Source organism: Silurus meridionalis, chromosome 18 (assembly GCF_014805685.1).
Source record: "Silurus meridionalis isolate SWU-2019-XX chromosome 18, ASM1480568v1, whole genome shotgun sequence".
NCBI classification, from domain to species: Eukaryota; Metazoa; Chordata; class Actinopteri; order Siluriformes; family Siluridae; genus Silurus; species Silurus meridionalis.
This window is the reverse complement of record NC_060901.1, coordinates 15,661,497-15,683,771: the sequence shown is the minus strand read 5'-3', so window position 1 is coordinate 15,683,771 and position 22,275 is coordinate 15,661,497. Positions and strand designations below refer to the sequence as shown.

Here is a 22,275-nt window from a genome sequence, read left to right as displayed (position 1 = left end):
GCCAACACATGCATTAGTTCCAGCAGATGGGGAAAAGGCCAAAGACACTTTTATTATCACTAAACCAGCTTTACAGTCAATAAGGCTGCTGATTTAAGTCTAAATACCTATTCAAAGTGAAACCCACCTAGCCAGGTTGAAGACATCATCAATCAAGCCAGCACGATTGCCTACAGAGATGATCTACAGACAGGGAAGAAAAAGAGACAAAGTTTAAATAGTGCATAATGGTGAAAGTACATAAACCATGTATTTGAGTTAAAGTAGAGTTAAAGTAAAATATAAAAGTATTTGCCTTCAAATGTACTTAAGTATTCAATGTATTATGATTTATTATGGCTATAATGTTCAATTGTAACATTTTTATCACAAGACTCTTTACTTAATCAACTTTATGTGAAAAGACTCTAATGTTACTCTAAGCACACTAATCTATTAATAGAATGTTATTAATTAGTCAAACACTTATTGATATCAATTAACATTATCAATTGCACAAAACCTACTTTTCAACTGCTTAAAAAAATCATGCAAATAAGGCCACTGGGTTTGTGGGAAGTTCGAGTCTGGAGTTTCTTCCATCATTTATTCCTCTTAAAATGTTCTGCTTGCTGTTGAACTGATGCTAAACTGTATTTTTGTGCTAAGAAAATACCACCAAGTGGAAGTCAAAACAAGTTCAAAACGGAGCGAGAATTTAGCAAAATGTAGTTGAGTAAAAAGTAAGTTATTTGATTTTGAAATTTAATGAAGCTAAAGTGAAAGTTTTGTTAAATTGATAACGAAAGAGAACTGAAGGAGAAGTTCAAATCATTAAAAGAAAAGTCATTAAAAAAATTAAGAGGTTCAAATGAAATATGAGTTAAAGTTGAAAAGGAAAGTAATAGCAGAAATATTGTAGACAAAATAAGACAATAAATTAGAGAAAAATATGTAACTACATACTGTGGGGTTGGTCATTAACTGATGGATAAGAAGTTTCCAGTTGTGAAGGTCATAGTTCACCCTGAAATAGCCTGTTTGATTGATGTTTCCCAGTAACCATGTCTTCTCGTCTATGTAACCCACATGGTGCATCTCTAAAAAATATATACATGGCAAAACACCAAGGTGATAATGCTTAAAAGCACATTAGAACATGCATACATTTTAATGTCTTTTTTAAAAACAGATGCATTTTGTGATAAATTGGGTGATTAATGTGAATGAATATCTTCACTCAGGCCTTTTATTGTTGAAAATTGTGCCCTGACTGTAGTAGTTTCTAATGAATCTGCTCAGTGTTTTTCATCCATTACAAGAATCTGAACCTCAGGGGAACCCCCTAAAAACATTATGGCAGATGAATTGAAATGTTCCATAGCACAAATGACTTCTTTTCTGAAACAAATGAGACTGTGCAATAGCAAAAATGCACGGTATGCTTCGTTCTCATAAATACTTCATAGACTCTCAAACGAGCATGTCAGGCACATTTCTCATGCCAGCTACAGTAGCATTATAACAAATATTTCAGCACTTCTTTCATTTTCTTTAGATTAAAGGAGATAAAATGGCTCTGACATTCTATGGTAAAAGTACCATGCATCTATTTACTCTGTTTTAAAAGAATTTGTTTTATTCGTGCATCATAATATTAATATTAAACCTTTGTGTAGTCTTTATGAAGATAACAACTTCAGTGATTCACATCACTTGACTGTTTAAGGATTTCAAAGAGAAAAGCAAAACTTGTGGGTTAAACCTGTATGGCCGGCATTTAATGAATAGAGTGCATTATAAAAATATATATTATTATTAGAAAAATATACTATCTTTCTTGTGATAATGACTTGATTTTCTAATGATCTCGACATAAAAGTTTTCTCGTGATCATGGTTAATTTTCTCATGATCTCAACATAACAAAAGTTTCCTCATGATCAGTACAACAACCAGTGCTTGTCCATGTGTGTGACACGAATAATTATGGTTTTAGTTTATGATGCTGTGATAATGCCGCCTCTAGAACATGCTTTAATGCCATTTACACAGAAAAATAAAGCACTGATCACGAAGAACGTCTCTTGGTTACGTACGTATGTGAACCCAAGCTGCATCAACAATGCTTTGGGAATGAGTGTACAATACCACCAGACTGACCAGTCCCTGCCTAGTGTGGATAAATACAGATAGACCGAAGGACAGACGGGCCAGGATTGGCACTAATTTCAGATTTGATGTTAAATTTTACATTTGATGTTTACTAAGATCAGCACTAGCAGTTGGAACGGCTGTAAGACCTGACGAAGATCAGCAGGGTGGACCAGCCCACAGCATTGCAAACCTCCCAGAGAGAGACCCAAGAGGACAGGGCCTTAGAGGAAACACTGAAACGTCGCAGAGTGTCTTTTTGCCACCTGGAACCTGTCAGCCAGCCAGCGTCTCTTCACCCTGGGGAATCGTTCTGTAACTGCACTCTTTCAGCCCCACTACCTGGAGGAAGTGGAGGAAGACATTGGGGCTAAAGAGGTGGGCCGAATACGGGTTATCCATGGCGTCCGCCTCATCACTCTCCTTGGAGGAAGAAAGGTGGAGTGCCACGCCCTCTCCACGCGGGATGAACCCGCTAAAGAGCGGGCTTCCAAGCCCTGCAGAAGGTGCTGGATCTGGCAGGTGAGGAAGGAGAAAGGAATACGCCTGTCTCCATTCCATCTGCCAGGTCCATTTGCAAACCCCATGACCTCAACCGATGCTCTGCCTCAGGAGAAGCAGGGCCAAAACCATGAGAAACACTAGTGAGTTTGAGAGGCATGTATTTTTATAGCTTCCTGATCATGACGTCACATGACGTTGCGCTTTTACATTGGATGGATTACACATGTGGTTCAGAGCTTGGTCACGCAGAGGCATTCCCAAAGCATTGTTGATGCAGCTTGAGTTTCCAAAAAGGAAACATGTTTGTCATGAGAAAATTTAGTGGTGATAACAAGAAAACAAGAAAGAAAAAATATATTATAATACCAGGCCAGGACTTCTGTACTAATGCATATATATATATATATATATATATATATATATATATATATATATATATATATATACACCTTAGCAAAGAAGTTACTGTGTAAACTAAATTCAGTACCTTGCAGGGTAACTGGCGCCAGATGATAAAGTTCTAATTATTGCTGAACCAACACATCTCTTGGATAGCATATAAATGATCCATATAACGAGTGAAATGGGACTAAAGGAAACAACAGCTAACACGGAATTATTCTCCATCTATTGAACACATTAAAATGGATTAATGGCCCCAAAAGACATGCTCTGTTAGCAATTTATTACAAGGGAAAAATAGCAAGTACTACACTTAAAAACAACACTTGCTATAATGACAGTACTGTCAAAGTATCACCTTGATACTCTATAGTGAGGGTCCAGAAAATATAATTGAAACTCTTATTTTCTCTCTGGTTATTTTTCGAATAAAATCAAGACAGAAAAAGGGGTTATTCTTCTGTACAATATCTTATTGTGCTGTATCTGAGAACCCACCTGTCTGTTTAGAGACCCATATGACAGTCTCTGGTGATTTGTGACTGGTGTTTCCCACGACTAGGGTCAACGGGATCTGCCACTGGAAACTAAGAAAGACAGAGAGGTAGAGAGAAGTGTCAGTGTCGTTCCTGATAAATAGATTTATCTTAAAGAAAGAGTTAAAATCAGAAGCCTGCCTTCTTGATTTTACAATTCTGGAGGTAAAAAAAAAAAATCACTTAGATCAAAGATAAAACATACATTAATTACATTCACGGTGCCTTAACTGTACATGTTTTTTCTCGTTGCCTGCACATGATGCAGTTATTCACATCGGTGCCTATCACATGTTTAAAAATACTCTCTAACATTTGCTATGCACACGTATAAGCTGTCAAAATAACAAGCATTTAGCTGGTCATGGTCTCCTGCCTGCCAAGGCTAATTACCTTCTTGAACGAAAAGACCGACCACAGAGTAATTTATGCCATTACAATATAGACAACAATATACAGCTTTTTACCTCTCTGAATCACCCAACATTATTAATATTATTACTTTTAATACACCATTCGCATATAAATATATTGTACATAGCATCAGGCTTGAATCTTAATTTAAATGTAATCATTTTGTTCTTGTCTGACAAAAAAATTAATCTATACAAATATAAATTTCAGCAATATAGAAATTAAAATGTCACTTATAGGGTCATAAAGAAAGACTATTGATAATATATTGCTGTATTTATCAGTGTTTATGAATGTATAATTACAAGAAATGGTTGATAATAATCTATGCAAACCATAAATATAAACCATTCCTTTTTTCTTTTTCTTTTTTATGAGTGGTCAGTTTTAAGAATTTAAATGAAACCTGGAAGCTTCCCCAAGTGGTCCTCTAAAGATTCTGGAGAATTCATATGCACACCCTTCTTCTGAAGCTTTTTAGTTTTGTTTGGTTGAATCCTAAATCCAGATTTTTCTTTCGCATTATATGCATGGAAATTTATTTAAGATGAGTTAATACATCCAAATAATGTATTCATATTCGCTTAAACCTATAATGCATAATGCTGTAAAAATAGGACATTGTTTGAAAATGTTCTTCAACAGCTGAACATGTGTAAACCCAGAAAGTGAAACCAATTTATATTTATAATTACTATATATGTATGAGATATTCATATAGGTGTATATCTTTACAATAGCAACAACATGGATTTGAACCAATACTTAGTAATGTTAATGTTTTCATTTACTGCCAGCAATAAACCTTAATCCTGATTTTCCGAAGGTCTCTGAAAGCAGCCAAGGTCATGCAGGATGATATAATTAAAGCTTAACTGCAGTGATACGTGAGAAATGATGGTTAAGTGACCTGCATTAGTATACTGTACAAAATCTCAATGATCTTGAGCATCCTTGGGATCATCTTATGTCATAAATCTGTGCATGAAATCGAAATCATTTCAATTGTGCATTTTCCTAATACAGGTTTTGCTTTTTTACACAAATAATTGAAACAATTTTAAGCTGATGTAGTCTTTAAAAAAGACTAGTTTGATATCATCTTACTTAACTGCAAACATATAACTGAGTTATATGCTTGCATTCCTATTCCACTCAGTGAATTGGTACATGCTTTTTTGACATACATATATAAATTTTTTTTAAATAGTACATTTTTAGTTTCAACCCAGACAATAGTGTTTCACAAGCCAGTACAAGCCCAGATAAATGGGGAGGGTTGCGTTGGGAAGGGAATCTAGCGTAAAATGCTGGAATATGAAACAGAATTTCATACCGGATCGGTCGAGACCTGGGTTACCAACAATCGCCAAAAGGTATTGTTAGCCAAAAGGTACCAGTGGAAATTGGGCTACTGTTGGCCGAAAAAGGAGAAGGAAACAGCAGGGAAAGAAGAAATGTAGAAAAGTAGCGGTTAGGGTGGGCACTTTAAATGTTGGTACTATGACTGGTAAAGGGAGAGGTAGCTGATATGATTGAGCGGAGAATGGTAGACATGCTGTGTGTTCAGGAGACCAAGTGAAATTGAAGTGAGGCCAAGAACATTTGAGGTGGACAAGATCAGAAACGAGTTTATTTGATGGACAGCACATGTAGGACATGTTGGGGACAAAGTGAGAGAGGCCCGAATGAGATAGTTTGGAATTGGGGTATATCGGTAGGAGAATGCTGAGGTAACCACCAGGAATGAGAAAAAGAGAAAAACCAAAAAGGAGGTTTATGGATGTGGTGAAAAAATACATGCAGGTACTTGGTTTGAAAGAGGCAGATGTAGAGGACAGAGTAGGAGGGAGAGGGATGATCTGCTGTGGAGACCCCTAATGGGAGCAGCTAAAAAGAGGGTTAGGTTATAGAACTGCACAAAAGGTCAGTGGGGTGGACCAACCTGCAGCGTTACATAGGTCTTGGGGGAACTCCAGAGGGCCGAGACTCTGAGGCAGCCACACTCCGGGTGGAGAGTGATGTGACCCCGAATGGAGCGGGGAGACCAGAGGACTCAAAAGATGTGATCGCATCAACAATGCACCTGCTCAGAGCCTGCTTATCAGCAAGGAGGCCTCTCTTGGGAGGGCTGTAGCAGATGAGCAGCTGATGGGTCCTTCTCCAAGGACCCGTCCCTCTTTTGATAGAGCAGATGGCCAACAAGAACGAGGTCTTGATTGAAAGGTGCCTCCAAGACACCTCGGCTCTCGCCCAGACATGGCCCCGGCACGGGGGCATGATAGGCCGAAATGGCAGACGCATAGACTTTTAGGGTGGACAGAGCCAACCCCTGGCGAACCATCCCTGGAGGAATTCCAGCACTGAACCAACCGGGCAGTGGACTGGATCCAGCTGGTGGTGCTCACACCATGAGCAAAACAGACGCCACCTGGCGGTATACGACCTCCTCGTGGAGGGAGCTCTGGAGTGGAGAATGGTCCACCTTGGTGGAGAGACCAGAACCTGGGAGCTGTGCCCCCTCAGGGTCCACAGCCTCCACAGCTCTGGGCAGGGGTGAAATATGGCACCCCCTAGCTGGGAAAGGAGATCCCTCCTCAGATGAATTTTCTACGAAGGATGCTCGAGGAGAGCCACCATGTCTGCGAAACATAGTTTGCGCGGCCACCATGGCGCTACCAGGAGGAGACTGACTCCGTCCCGGCGAACCCTCTCCAGAACTCCCGGAAGCAGTGGGACGGGGGAAGCATACAGACCCAGCCTCAGCCATGCCTGAGATATGGCCATTCCCTGGGTCTCAACACCAGTCTCGACAGGGTGTCTGCTGCCTCGTTCAACCAGCCCGGGATGTAAAACGCCCTCAATAAGAGGAGCTTCTCCTGGGCTCAAAGGAGGATCTGGTGCGCCAGCCTGCACAGGGGGCGCGAACGCAGACCTCCTAGATGGTTGATGTAGGGGACCACCGCAGTGTTGTCCGTACGGACCAACCCGTGGTGACCTCTGAGGTCCTGAGAGGAAATGCTTCATGGCCAGCATCTCTAGGCAATTGATGTGAAGGTACGGGGTGAACGGGCAAGGCCTGGATAGGTAAGCTTCAGCCCCGAAAGCAAACCTCAAGAACTTCCTGTGAGAAGGTAGGATGGATACATGAAAGTACGCATCCTTTAGACCTACCGTGACAAACCAGTCCTCGGATCTGATTTGAAGCACGATCTGCTCGAGGGTCAGCATCTGAGTCTCATGAGAGAGCGGTTCAGCTGATATAGATCTAAGATAGATGAAGTTCCAGGCGTAGAACCTGCACTCTCGTTCTGATGGAGGGACCACCTCGATGGCCCCCATCCTCAGGAGAGTGTCTACTTCCTGTTCCATGACCAGAGCCTGCTGGCTTCCCACCAGGGTGAGAAGAACCCCGTGAAAATGGGCCGGAGGAGACCCCAACTGAATCTAATAGCCTTGCTTTACAGTAAGCAGGACCCACCAGGACACATCTGGAAGAGCTTGCCAAGCTGCCAGAAAGCGCCTCAGGGGTACCAGTCTCTCGAGACTGACCTCCGGTCCAGAGCCAAGGGAGCACCCTGAGACGGCTCTAGGGGAGGCGAGATCTCCGGGACCACAACACTGTCGGGTGAAGACCAAGGAGAGAGCTCGCTGGAGCTGGCCGTGCCCTTAAGCACCGAGGTGGCAGGGTTAACGGACCAGGTCCCTGAGGGGGTCTGGACAGGATGGGCACCGGATAAAACGGTGTGGCACGCCCCTTCACAGCCAGATCCCCAGAAAGGTCTGTTTCAGGATCTCTTCATCCTGTTGAAGATGACAGTCCTTAGATCTGTCACCTCACGTGGCTTTGACGCGAGCGCCGCGCAGGATCCCGGCTGTGCCCACCGATGGGGTCTTAAGGGAGGAAGCGATCCCGGGAGAGAGATAGCTCACAAGTGTCTCTCCAACCCGCAGCATCGCTCCATACCTGTGTACTTCCCGCCCGGTAATGTTCTTTCTTTAATTTTTTTTGTTTTGTTTTGTTTTGTTTTTGTGAATACAATGTTGAAAGGGGCCGAAGGGGCCATGCCCATGACCATGACACTTAGTGCACAGGTCTGGAAAGGATGGGAAAATCCCGACATGGAGGTTGCGACCTGGTATCAGAAAAAGTGCTTGTCGGAGGGACTTTTCAGCTCATGAGGCGGCCAAGTTATGTAGCTCGGCCAGGGCTTACATATATAAATATACATACAAATATATATATATATATATATACACACACACACACACAAATATATATATATATATATATATATATATATATATATATATATATATATATATATATATATATATATATATAATATATTTGTGTGTGTGTGTGTGTGTGTGTGTGTGTATATATATATATATATATATATATATATATATATATATATATATATATATATATATTATTATTATTATTATTATTATTATTATTATATTTTACTACGAGGAGTGAGAGCACCCCTTCGAGGAGCACTCTCCGGGAGTGGAGCGATCGCACAGAAATTGCGAGCAGAATGTGCGCGGCACAATGAGCGCGGCGCAATATGCGCAGATCATGCACGGAATGTGCAGAGAATCTGAGCCAAACGTGCGCAGAATGTGCGCAGCCGCATCCATCGGGAAGCTACCTAGCTCCGCCCCCAACTCCATAGCTCTATGAGCCTAGCTCGCAAAGCGCCCCCCCCCTCATCAGAGAAAGAGAGGCGGAGCTAATGCTCTCGTCGCAGGAGGAAGAATCCGCCGAAAGGCGTGCTTCAAGCCTGTGAGCCAGTGCTGGACCAAGCAGGGACAAGGGACAAGCCCGTCTCGAAACCCTCTGCGAGGTCCATGCGAGCCCAGGAACTGCCGCGCCTCTCCACCTCAGTGAGAGCGGGGCAGGACCCAAGACGTGAGCTCTCTCCTCGGAGAGAGCCACTCGGAAGCGGAGCGATGTCATTGACATGCAGCCGGATCTTTCGAGAACCGACTAGCGTGCTCCGCTCCAGGGAAATATACATATATCTCCTTTTCTTTTTTTTTTCTTTTTAACAGACATTCTGACAGACAACACAACACACAGAGTGCTTTCTGAACAACAGAAGCTGCCGCTGTCCTCTCTTAAATGCGCTTTATACTCCTGGTCGTGACGTCACCTCACCGGTGACGGCCAGCGTCCAATTTTTTGACTGATTACATACATTATTATAGAGCGTGAACACTCAGGCGCATTCCCAAAGCGTTTCGACGCAGCTCAAGTTCCTGAAAGGGAACAAAGGATGTAGATGGAAATGTGTTAACTAGTGAGGAAAGTGTGTTGAGAAGATGAAGGAAGTATTGTGAGCAGCTGATGAATAAGGAAAATGAGAGAGAGAAGGTTGGATGATGTGGAGAGGGTGAAGCAGGAAGTGGATAGGATTAGTAAGGAGGAAGTACTGTAAGAGCATCGATTAAGAGGATGAAGAGTGAAAAGTCGGTTGGACCAGATGATATAGAAAGTGTGGAGATATTTAGGAGAGATGGCAGTGGAGTTTTTAACCAGCTTGTTTAAGAAGGAGCGTGCTGGTTCTGATTTTTAAGAAAAAAAGAAGATGTGCAAACCTGCAGTAACTACTGGTGAATAAACTTGAAGTTATGGGAAAGAGTAGTGGAATCCAGGCTGAGAGAAGATGTGACCATCTGTGAGCAACAGTATGGTTCCATGCAGAGGAAGATCACTACGGATGCAATATTTGGATCGGCTCTGAGCCCTTTCCTGTTTGCAGTGGTGATAGACAGGTTGACGGGCGAGGTCAGACAGGAGTCTCCATGGACTATGATGTTTGTGGTTGATATTGTTATTTTTTTAGTAAGAGTAGGGAGCAGGTTGAGAAGAGTCTGGAGATGTGCTGGAGAGAAGGGGAATGAAAGTCAGTAGGAGTAAGACAGAGTACATGCGTGTGAATGAGAGGGAGGGCAGTGGAGTGGTGTGGTTGCAGGGAGAAAAGGTGGAGAAGGTGGAGGAGATCAAGTACCTGGGGTCAACAGTGCAAAGTAATAGAGAGTGTGTTAGAGAAGTGAGGAAAAGGGTGCAGGCAGGGTGAAGTGGGTGAAAAAGAGTGGCAGGAGTGATTTGTGGTAGAAGTATTTAAAAGAGACTGTGGTGAGACCTGCAATTTTGTATGGTTTAGAGACAGTGGCATTGAGTAAAAGACAGGTGGTGGAGCTGGAGGTAGCAGAGCTAAAGATGTTGAGATTTTCATTGAGAGTGATGAGGATGGACAGAATTAGAAACATGTTTATTAGAAGGATGGCGCATGTAGGACGTTTTGGGGACAAAGTCAGAAAGGCGCAATTGAGATGGTTAAAAGAGTTTTAAAAGAGGAAGATGCAGATGACAGGGGGGTATGGAGATGATCCGCTGTGGTGACCCCTAATGGGAGACGCCGAAAGAATAATAAGAAAAAAAAGTACATTTTTAGTTTTCATTATTATTATTTATGCTAGTGGATGTGGCTGTATATTTAATTTGATTCAATTCATTATCATTTGTATAGCACTTTTAACAATGAACATTGTCTCAAAGAAGCTTTTTTAGAGATAAAAAGGTTATAAAGTTTTATAAAAGAATGTTCAATTTTATTGCCTATTTGTTTGTTACTTATAATGTTAAGTTTTGTATATACCCCAATATAGTATATACAGTATATACCCCAAAGCATATCAAAGCAAACTAGGGAATTAATTTTTAGCATGTAAGAAAATAAAGTCTATTTTCAGTCATTTTCACTTCATCTATATTCTTTTGCAGGAAGTCCTAATGACAAATAATATTTTGTAGATTATATAATGACCAATGGCAACACATTAACTCATTAACAGCAATAATAGAACAATAGAAGCTCTGTAGGATTCTGTTGCAGCTATCACACCTACCCAATATGACTTAATGTTTGTGGATATTTAGCCATCACATCCATATAGGGTTCTTCCCTAAACTGCTGCGACAATTTGGAAAAACACAATTGTAAAAAATGCCTTCATTCTAGCATGAACATGAGTTTCCTCCACAGAGTCCTGACCTCAGCCCCACGGAATACCTTCGGGATGAACTGGAATGCTGACTACATCCTAGACCTTCTCACCCAACATTAGTACCTGATCTCACTAACGCTATTTTATCACAAACCTTCACAGTCACACTCTAGTAAAAAGCCTTCCCAGGAAAGTAAAACTTATAACAGCACAGGGGGACTAAATCTAAAAGGGGATGTTAAAGTGTCATGGTCAGGTGTTCACAAACCTTTAACCATATAGTCTTGATCAACTGGCGTTTAAATTGTCTGATCTAGGATATCCCTATGCATTTACCTACATTAAGCTCCAGTATATCACTGTAAAGTTTAATGTAATTTTCTTACAATAACAGCACCTGGTGTGGTCTAACAGCTAGCTGAACATAATGAGATATGCCCAGATCCTTGCCTCACTCACCTGGAGCGTGGCGCTAACGTAATTAAGGAAAGTAACTGCATCGCCCCCATTACAGTCATGCAGCTCGGCGGGTGACAAGGAAATCAATTTGTGGCTCCGACCTCTAATTCGATTTAGTTATCTATTTTCTCCATGAGTGCTGCCGAGGATGTGATCTCCTTTGCGAAACGCAAGACGGTGGCATTATCATATAAACGAGAGATGGTTGTTTTAGAAAGGTACCAGTTAACAACAAGCCGAGCGATGTGATTCGAATTAATCTCCAGTCCAGAATGATTTGTGTCTCAGGAACCACAAAGCATGCTACCTGACCATCTTGAGATGAATTATAAATAGATCCTAGAGACAATTTCTTCTTTTTTAATTACTTCCATTTACTGTTTACATAGACGCCTTTGAACGTATTAGGTTCTCTAAATAGCACAGACATTAAAACATCGCTTGCGACTACAGAGGATGAGCATCTGCTTAATCTAAGAGACCACATGCTGAATGTTAAACGATCACATGCAGTCTCATCCTTACATCTGCTAAAGAAATGGAGAACTTTTTTTTTGCACTGATTGTGTTCATTTATTTAATGGTAATTTCACAGTGTGGGTTTAATGTTAAAATTTTCCCCCTAATTCTCCTCTTTTTATCTTGTTTAGACATGAAACCTTCTGATTTAGCTTTTGCAAGACAACTTAATGGCAACACTCCCCAAAATACAAACTTTATTATTTAGTAAAATGTGGCCTATGACATTAGTTAAATTCAATAACAATAATGTGCTACACAGTATCTTGTTAATATAGGGTTTTTCTATTGCACTAAATCAGACCTGGGCAAACTACGGCCCGCGGGCCACATCCGGCCCTTTGTACATCCCTGTCCGGCCCGCGTGAGGCCAATCATAAATTATAGGGATGCACCGAAAATTCGGCCGAAATACCTAAATCACTGAAACAACACGGCAGAAACACAATTGTAATGATGCAATAAAAAAGCGCAGCCAGCACACGGTTATCTGGATAAGAGCGAACATGTCTGCGGTGTGCGGATAGCGATTTGCAAAACATGCAATGCTGAAATTTCAAGAGGGGGTGTATCTGCAAAGAGTTTCTCCACGTCGGGTTTAATTCATCACCTGAAATCCATTCTAAATATGAGAAGAACGCGGCACAGAAAAGAAAAGTCAATCTGAGCATGCGCACTCCATCTGTAGTGGACGTTTTTAAAAAGGCAAGAACGTTTTTCAGTGATGGTGCCAAGGCAAAAAGCATAACACAAAAAATTATGGAATTCATTGCCTTAGATCAGTGGTCGGCGATCGACGGGTTGATCTTTGAAACATTCACTGTAGATCCCGAAAATAATAATTATAATTTAATATAATATGTGCATATGTGTTTGCATGAGCTGTGAGTGAAGGTGAACAGCGACAAGTGACACCAGCCAGGTTACCCTCAAGATGTCGGCTCACGCTAAGAAAAGTTGTTGTTTTTCATTGTTTGTGGAGATTAACAAGTTAAAAATAAATTGCACTGATTCAATAATTGTTTTTGTTTTCTTATTCGACCTATACACCACAATTTCACATTGCCTAATATAAATATTCACAGAATAGTTTTATTCTTCTGATTATCAGTACCAGCTATTCAAAATATAATATTTAGTGCATTTTACAATGGAAGAAAGTTGATCAGAATTAAATTCAAATTATCGTTGGTGTGGCCCTCTGACACAATTCAGGTTTCTCATGTGGCCCCTTGTAAAAATTAATTGCCCACCCCTGTACTAAATAATGCCCTTTTAGGTGTTTTGCCAAAAACAAAATCATCAGTTTTTCTATCTGTATTGTTTATAAAAAGTTTAAAATGTATCACATTATATCTGAGGTAGATGGTATTTAAGTCACTCCTCATATACTATATACAATATATTCCGACCCATGTACTACTGAGTTACAGTAGATACACGGTACATAAGGTAAAATATTACTCAAGTAAAAGTGCTCCCTTTAAACTTTTACTTATAGAAGTTTAAGCCTTCAAATTGTACTTAAGTATCCAAAGTACTATGATTAATAATGGCTATAATGTTTCTATTATCATTTTCGTAAAAAGATTTTTGCTTAATCAACTCAGTTTATGTGGAAAAGACTTTAATGTTATTCTTAGCACACCGATTTATTAATAGAAGTATATTAATGAGTTAAACACTGCCATCTTAGGAAGTTTTCCTTGCCAAAGTCACCACCGGCTTGCTCATCAGGGATAAACTTACACTTATAAAGAACATCTTTTTCGTTTTTATGACCACATTATCTGTGTAAAGCTGCTTTGAGACAATGTTCATTGTTAAAAGTGCTATACAAATAAAAATTAATTAAATTGAATTGCAAATATGGCCACTAGTGTTGTGGCAAGTTTCTTGAGTCAGGAGTTTCTTCCATCTTTTATTCCTCTCAAAATGTTCTGCTTGCTGTCGAACTGACGCTGAACTGATGTAGGTACTACTGTAAGAAGATACCACCAAGCAACAATCAAAACAAGTTCAAAACATTTAAAACATGTGCTACCCTGGTTGGTGGCTTATTTAAGTTTTAATCCACTTATAAATAAAAAGGAACAGAATTTCACAAAATGTAGTTGAGTAAAAAGTAAGATATTTGACTTTGAAATGTAATAAGGTTAAAGTCATTTTTTCCCCCAAATGGAAATACTTCAGTAAAGAACAGATACATGAAAAAGCTACTTAAGTACAGTAACAAATTACATTTATTTTGTTAGTGTTCACCAGTGGTTTTATCTGTACACAAAACTTGCCTCATTTAAACAAGTAAAACAATTGTAAAAGTGAATACAATTTGATTGGAAAAAGGAATTGCTGTTCCTAAAAAATAATAAAAAAAATGTTTCAGTGAAACAATGACCTGTGTAGAATCCCACATATGGTGCTATAAATCAGATTATTTCTGGAGCTCTACTCTACTGTGCAGCTGAATGTGAAGCCTGTAGCTGTGCTGTGAAGGAAAAAAGAGTGGGTTTGAATAGCTGTGACAGAGTAAATATAGGTGAAAAACGGTACAGTTAAGCCTCCGTGTCCCCGACTGGCCCAGGCTCTTTGTTACTCCGAAGGTAACAAAATAGAGAGACAACTCATCGACTTGTCTGTGGGGTGCGGAGACAACATCCAGCATGGATACAGAAGACCTGGATCCCTTGCTGAGCTGACAGGTCAGAAAAGATTTAACTTACAAACCCTTTTGTTGTGGGAGAGAGAGAGAGAGAAAGAGTAGCAAAGCACTGTTTAGATGGTCCAACACACACATAATGACTAATACATTAATGAAAAGCCGAATAATTTTAAAGTAGAGGTTTGGCAATTAACTGGAAATGAGCTACAACCTTTAACCATGAGGATGTAAGAAAAGTGTAAGAAAAAGAAAGAACTGCAATTATGACATTCTTGGTTAATCATACAATCTAGCAATGCCTAATCTCACTCATTCTAAATGTGTGCTCATACTCTAGCTAGTATACTGTGAGAGGATTAGCAAGGAAAAAGGTAAAAATGCTTCATTAATAATGTATTTTTATTAACAGCAAGCAAACGCTCTTCTATTTTTCTGACTCTGGCTTTTCTTTCCTCACCTCTCCTGCCCACTGTGCTCTTTACCTGGATTTAAAATAAATTTTAATGCATATGTTTCATGGCCATTGTTTTCAGACATACAATAAACAGTTACTCCAAAATGACCAAAAAAGAATTAGACACATCATGGTTCTGCCAGTTTACACAAAGCAAGTTTACAAAATGTATTTGCCAAACGGTTTACCAATGTTCATTATGGAAGAATTTAAGCTAAGAGTCATGACCTCAACCCCACTGAACAACACTAAACCCCCAAACCAAAAATCAATGCTCAACATTAATGCTTCTGTGGCTGAGACTTGCAGAATCGCATTTTCAGCACCTAAGAAGCTCATTCATTTCAGCACCAGAGGAGCAAGTAACAAAGTACATTTACTTTATTACTGTTACTTCCACTAATTAAATTTTAACAGAAATATATGTACTTACTACTTCTAACATTTTTAAAACAGGCTCGTTACTTTAGTTTTAATCTATTTGGTAAAATGTCAATTTTTTTCCTTCTCATTGCGCCCTGTTTTCAGACCATCAATCTACCACTGGTGTATCAATTTCTGTCTCTCACACACCACAGATGGAAAAACTATTTTATGAAGCCCACAATGAGCAGTCAGAAGGCAACAAGAAGTCTGGTGTTAATGTGGATGAGACAGAGGGAGTCAGCAACGTAAACATGACTGAGAATAGAGACATTCCTGATCACCTGATCCTAATCATCTTTTCTCTGCTTGTGTTCTATATAATGGTTGTTCAGCCTGGATACATTTATTAGGTGACAACATTTTTAATTAGTTTTGTATTAATATATCAATTATGCAAGTTCATTTTAACAGCAATGGTTTTATCAATGCACGATGAATGCATCATGCATGAAAATATAAACAAACAAACAAACAAATAAATATAAAAGAGGCGAAATTAAAACCTTCAGCGTAACACGTTTATTCCCGATGTCTTTTCTTTGGTCAGATATAAAAAAGAAATAAATAAGCTCCACCGAAAAATAATTTTTAATCAGTAAACATTTGTTTTCAGCACCGAAATCCGCCATGATGTGCACATTCGACAATTTACCCGCTGGGGCGACAAACATGCCGGTGCATTTTTTAGCATTTTTTCTTCATAACGACAAAAAAAACAAAGTACTGTCTATTTTGGTCGTACAAATATGAGCAATACATCATTCGATTATGTAAAGGGTCTACTTTTATTTGTATTCACTCATTATAACAAAAGGCTGTGCTTTGGTAAAGTAAAGAAAACAGACAGGGGGCGCTCTCCACTGTCTCTGTCTCCTCTCCACAGACACCCACATAAAACACCCTAAATCTCAGTGAATATTAGCCTCACAGACATAATAAATATATGTATAGAAAGCTCAAAAAGTTTCAATCAATATGGAATACAAATATTCTTTGATTATGTAATCCGTATGAAAGTTATAAGAGGTAAATTTTCTCTGGTATCACCTCAATAAACATCCGTGTGGAAACATAAAGGTTCCGTTTGGTTTCCTGATAATTTACGTAATTTAAAAGACCATAATTATTTTAAAACATTTATAAGAATATTTTGTCTTCATGCTCTATGTTTAGTTTGGATTCACAAATAAACAATTTTTGCGTAAAGCATCAATATTTGTCAATGCCCATGTTAATTAGAGTAATAAAAATTTGGAAAGTAGCAATTTAAGGTACATTTTGAACAGCGTGATTAAATATCTTAATCGATTGATAGCCCTAATATTAATATGATGTGGCGGCATGACACTAAAATAGATAGTAGTAAAGGCTCAGAGCCCAAACCTTTTACTTTTACTTGAGTAAAAAAGTATAGTCAGTAGTTCAACTTTTACCCGAGTATTATTTAAACACGAGTATCTATACTTCTACATAAGTGAAAGATGTGTGAACTTTTGCCACCTCTTGTCAGCATCTACACAACACATTTCCCAAAGGCTGTTTTGCATTTCTGATAAATTATGACCTTTTATACATTTTTCCTTAAATTTTATTTTCACTTTTAACAGTTTTGTCATGAGATTTTGTGTTTGGTTTGGAAACGTCATATTTTCAGACTTTAATAAAAAGTCATATTTTAGTCACAACATAATTTGTCATGCCATATCTTGTAAAAAAAAAAATATATATGGTGAATACAAATTCCCATAGCCATGCTCCCAAAACTTGTGAAAGTCTTCCTAGAAGAATAGAGGTTATTGTATATGCAATGAGGAAAACCAATTACCTTCATCAATTACACAATCATTTATCAAGCAATTATTTATCTGTCTCTTTAGTAGAATACAACCAGAAAATACAGAAAATTTGTACCCTGATTAATGCCATGGCTAAAACTTGTATTTGTCCTACTTTCTTATGTCAAAATGACTGCTGCAACAAAGGTCTATTACACCAGGTTAGTGCAAAATGGCTTGAAAATTCGGTAGACATATTGTATGAGTTAAATTCTTTCTGAAACTTTCATTCAAAATGCCGAAGATTGCCACAGAATTTGACAGACATAAAATCGTACTTTTCTATCATCACTCTTAAAAGAAATTCAGCAAACAAACTGTATCCTAAATATATGGCATTCAAGCTGTTTCGAAACATCAGGAGAGGTCAGAGACAAAGTAAGGACCATAGGGTTAAGGGAAATCTGATGAAAAGACTCTCAGAGCTTCTTTTTTGAGAGACTAGGAGAAGCTCAGCATCTGGCAGTTTTGGCAGGTTGACCCTTCAACAGTCTGAAGAAGCTTGATCAGCAATGATCTTTGTGGATGTGTAATGGCCAAGAAACCAAAGAAATAAAAAACAATCTTAATCTTAAAGTAGAACTCTTGGAAGTGTTGAAGGAAAACTGGTATAATGTACCAGAAGATTAATTCAGAAAACTTTATTACAGTCCGCCTAAAAGAGACTAAGATGTTCTTAGTGCGAAGGGAGGTCACACTAAATACTTATTTTTGCCTGAAGAAGCAATTTTGTTCTGAAATATTTTTTCCCCCCCTGTATTTTCACTTTTAATCTTAATAAAAAGACAGAAAAATAAATACAGATGGTCATTAAAACTTTGCTAAAACAACAAAGCTGGTAATGGCCTGTGATTTTGCACAGTGCTGTATATACAACTGTCAGTGTGTATTTGCATCATAATTTGTATGTAAAATTCGAATTAGAACTGCAAATACTTCATTATTATTGTAAAGACATTTCCTTATTTTTTTCCCCCCATTCTCTTCACATATATTGTTAAATCTTAATTCTTTATAGTAAGTGCAGCAGTCTAAACATCATCAACCTCCACTTCAACACCTTGATATTGCAAACATTAACATTCACTTGCCGATAAGTGTTGCTGCCAGCATTTGAACCCAAATAAGAACCAGAGGCTTCCAGAGGGCAGGATGAATTATTTATGACACCATTAATGAGAGCTAAATTTTATGTTAGCTCTTGGCAGTCCTGTTCCTCTTTTGTAAATGCTGCAGCATTTCAGAAAGCACCTAGAGGTTACCAAAAATAATAAATGATAAACAATGCATTAATAATAAACAATGAGCTGAATCAATTAGCATTTGTGATGGTTGCAGAAATAATGGGAAATGAAAATGATTAAACCTGAGTAGCAAACAATGTGCATGTGGAAAGAACAGAAGGTCTGAGGTGTTCATCACTGAAGAAATAAATGGGGTGTATATTTAGTACATACACTGTGCAAGGGGTATACCAAATGAGTCCTCAGTGTTCCACATTGTGCATTTAACACATTAGGCAAAGCTATCACACTGCACAAATGAATGCTTTTCTGTCTCTAGCACACCTGATTCTTTTGGGTAAATAAGAACAGTTATTGAACTGATTTAGATGAATCGAAGCAGACTAAAAGGCTTCTTTCTGCCTTATCTGGACATTATAAGCAATAATCTGGACTCTTATGTACATGGCAAACAGCAATCATACAGTATGTTAGACACTGTACCTATTGTTGAAAATGTCCGGTTTGCTGCTCTTGGCTTCCATGTCATAGATAAAGTGTTCCTGGTTTACAGTGACCATGTTGTCCAGGCTCTCATTTTTGCTGATGGTGACCACAGGATAGCCCATTTGAAGAGTCCAACCATCCATTACTTCTTTGATGTTGATGTCTTTCCCTTCACTCTGCATGGCCTGCACAAAAAAAACACCAGAGCACAGCTTACAGTCCTTAGAATAAAGTCATTTTAGTGTGTAAAAATGTGTTTGTTAAATGTCAAATCAAATTCATGTACACCAACCAGGCATAAATTTATGGACCCAGACCAGGCATAAAATTATGCCCAACTGCCTAAATATTGTGTTGGTCCCTTTTTGCTGCTAAAACGGTCCTAATCTGTCAAGCATTAACTTCTAGAGCAATTTGAGCTACAGGAGCTCATCTGTTGGATTTCCTATATTAAAAAAAATAATAATTTCTATCAAATGCAGTTGCCACATGTGTCTAGGCTTTAATGTGCTTGCCATAAAAGACTGGATTTATAAACAAAATATTACAAATCTCATCTTTACAATTCATAACTTCAAAGTAATTTGGTTAATAAGATTATATAAGTATTTTGCTAGCATCTTAGATCAAACTGGGTTTTTTTGGTATATGAGTAATGGTCTCCTGCTGGTCTGCATAGCCACTTTTTGATAAAAATAAAGAAGCTGAACCATTTTAGCTCTGGTAATTTAGAAAATGTTTACTTTCACCTTGGAGACCAAGTCTATTAAAGTTTCCTCTGAAGAATGACTAGCTGGTTATTTGTCTGAATGAAAGCAGCGATTGTTGTGGTAAAGTGAGGCCAGGACAGTAAAAAAGAAGCATTTCACTGCTGAAAGAAACATAATGACAGTTGATCTGATACTGTACATTGAGAGCGAGGTGCGCATGGGCAAGCAAATACTCTCGGGATTAATGTGTATCATCTGTAAGTCATTTTGAGGGTATCAGTACATAAACTGCATGGGGGAAAGTCTTCACAAATGCAGGCAATTCCACATCTGTCAATGTGTCATGGTTTGTTTAATATGGCACATAGCAGCTATAGAATCTCTCAGCCAGACAGATGGTAAGTAAAGCAAGTCTATCTTAAGATTAATTTTCAAAGTGATGTTTCAGCATCTTTGTGCCAAGCTGAAATAATTAAAGGAGGTGTAGTCACAGTTCTTGAGCTTGAAAAAAGGCTTTGTGGAATTTCACACTGGCATGTTACTGTGGCAAGTTGGATTATTTAGGTATAAAAAAAAATACAGTGCATATCACCCTTTTACATAATTCATGGTCTGCATTTTGATTTTTGTTCTTGGATTATTGTACATGGGTTAAAAAATTGTAGAACTGAACTAAATGTGTAGAGCAAAAAAAACAACATTTTGACCATATTGGTGAAAAAATGGCCATGAACACGCTTGTTATTGTAGCCTTGGATGCTGCAGTACATAATGTATACACTATGTTTTTTAATTTCTCAGTGAAAACAAATTGATTCTTCATAAAGTATCCAATATGAAATCAATCAAATACACTCGGGAATGAATATGAACTGCCCAGATGTGGCAGTTAGTTAGTGGCAGCTAGGTAGCATTAACACAAGTCATGTGTGTAGTTTTGGTTGTGAACTTTCAGCTTGTTATTCTCCCTCTGCATGATAAAAAAAAAAAAAATCCCTCCCCCTTTTGGGCTGGAAAGTTTGAAGCTTACTATATTTTCTATACAATACTTCAACATTTAGCTTACAAGCAAACACCAAGTGAGCATTTAGAGGTTAAAAATTTAGTGTGTAGCATCCGAAATGGCTTATGAATGTAACCCTAGCTCCCTAAAGAGGGGGACAAAATGCTGCATCGCAACGCTTTGGGAATGCTTCCGCTTTGTCCACGCTCTGTGTAATTTGTTCAATGGAAGGTGTGACGTCTTGACCAGAAAGCTATAAAAAGCACATGGAGTGAAGCTGGCAGTGTGGCAGGGGGAAGGTCAGCAGGGTGGACCAGCCAGCAGCATTGCAAATGTCTTGCAGGGACATTCCAGAGGACCAAGCCTTAAAGGCTGCCACACTCCATGTTGAGTGAGCACTGAACCCGAAAGGAGTGACCAGAGGACTCATCGGAGGGCGCAAAAATCCATCTGCTGAGGGTCTGCTTATTAGCAGGGAGGCCTCTCCTCAGAGGGCCGTAGCAGACGAGCAGTTGTTCTGACTCGTCCTCGTTCCAGGGACTCATCCTATTGGACATAAGTGTCCAGTGCTCTTACTTGACACAGCCGGTCCAGCTTTTCCTGGTCTGGGGCCTGAAACAGAGGAGGATAGAATGGGGGATGACCGAGGACACCTTGGGGATGTAACCCGATCTAGGGTGCAGGAAGGCACTGGCCATGCATGGAGTGAACTCCTGAAATGAGGGGGCCACTGAGAAGGCATGTAGGTCCCCTACTCTCATCAGAGAACAGATAGCCAGCAGAAACACAGTTTCGATTGTGAGCCTCCATGAAGCCTCGGCCAGGGGCTCGAAGGGGGGGGTAGAAATAGAGCCTTCAGCACAATGACCAGGTTCCACCCAGGCACTCTAGGTTTTTGACTTCAGGCTCGCTAATCACTGCCCCCCCTCCTCGGAGGAAGAAAGGCGGACCTGCATGCTCTCATCGCAGGGGGAGAGACTGCCGAAAGGCGTGCTTCCGAAGCCTGCAAACAGGAGCTGGCAGGTGAGGTTGGAGGAACACACAACTGGAAAGTGTGCTTAGCCTTTTTCAAACAACAAACAATAGACATTAAATACACACAGGGTGCTTGAACAAACAAAAGCTGGCGCCGGCTTCATGTGGCGCGTGCTTTTATAGCTTCCTTTCAAAGTGTGGACAACACGAAAGTGTTCCCAAAGTGTTGCAATGCAGCTCGAGTTCCTGAAAGGGAACCATACCAATCCACGCTGTAGTGATAAAAAAAAAACAAAAAAAACTTACATCTAGATATAAGACAAGATTTAAAAAATTTAAACAATATTTTCGAGATTGATTTTAGGTTACAATAAAACAATAGAACTTGAGCATGAAGCGGGATTCGCACACCTTTTGGCATAATATACAGTAAAACCCCGTTGTACGAGCAACCTATAGTACGAGCAAACGGAGATACAAGCAAACTCACA

General features: G+C 39.3%; 1 protein-coding gene across 3 annotated transcripts in view; it reads right to left on the bottom strand.

Annotated features, from left to right (window-relative positions):
- Positions 1–22,275, bottom strand: part of LOC124400999 (thyrotropin-releasing hormone-degrading ectoenzyme-like) — a 223,774-nt gene that overhangs the window by 29,660 nt on the left and 171,839 nt on the right. For all 3 annotated transcript variants that reach the window (XM_046872859.1, XM_046872862.1, XM_046872860.1), the window contains 4 exons: positions 19,094–19,281; positions 3,537–3,625; positions 946–1,079; positions 128–183 (listed from right to left, as the gene is read on the bottom strand). In XM_046872859.1, coding sequence (XP_046728815.1) covers positions 128–183; positions 946–1,079; positions 3,537–3,625; positions 19,094–19,281 — 467 coding nt within the window. The remainder of the gene's footprint in view (positions 1–127; positions 184–945; positions 1,080–3,536; positions 3,626–19,093; positions 19,282–22,275) is intronic.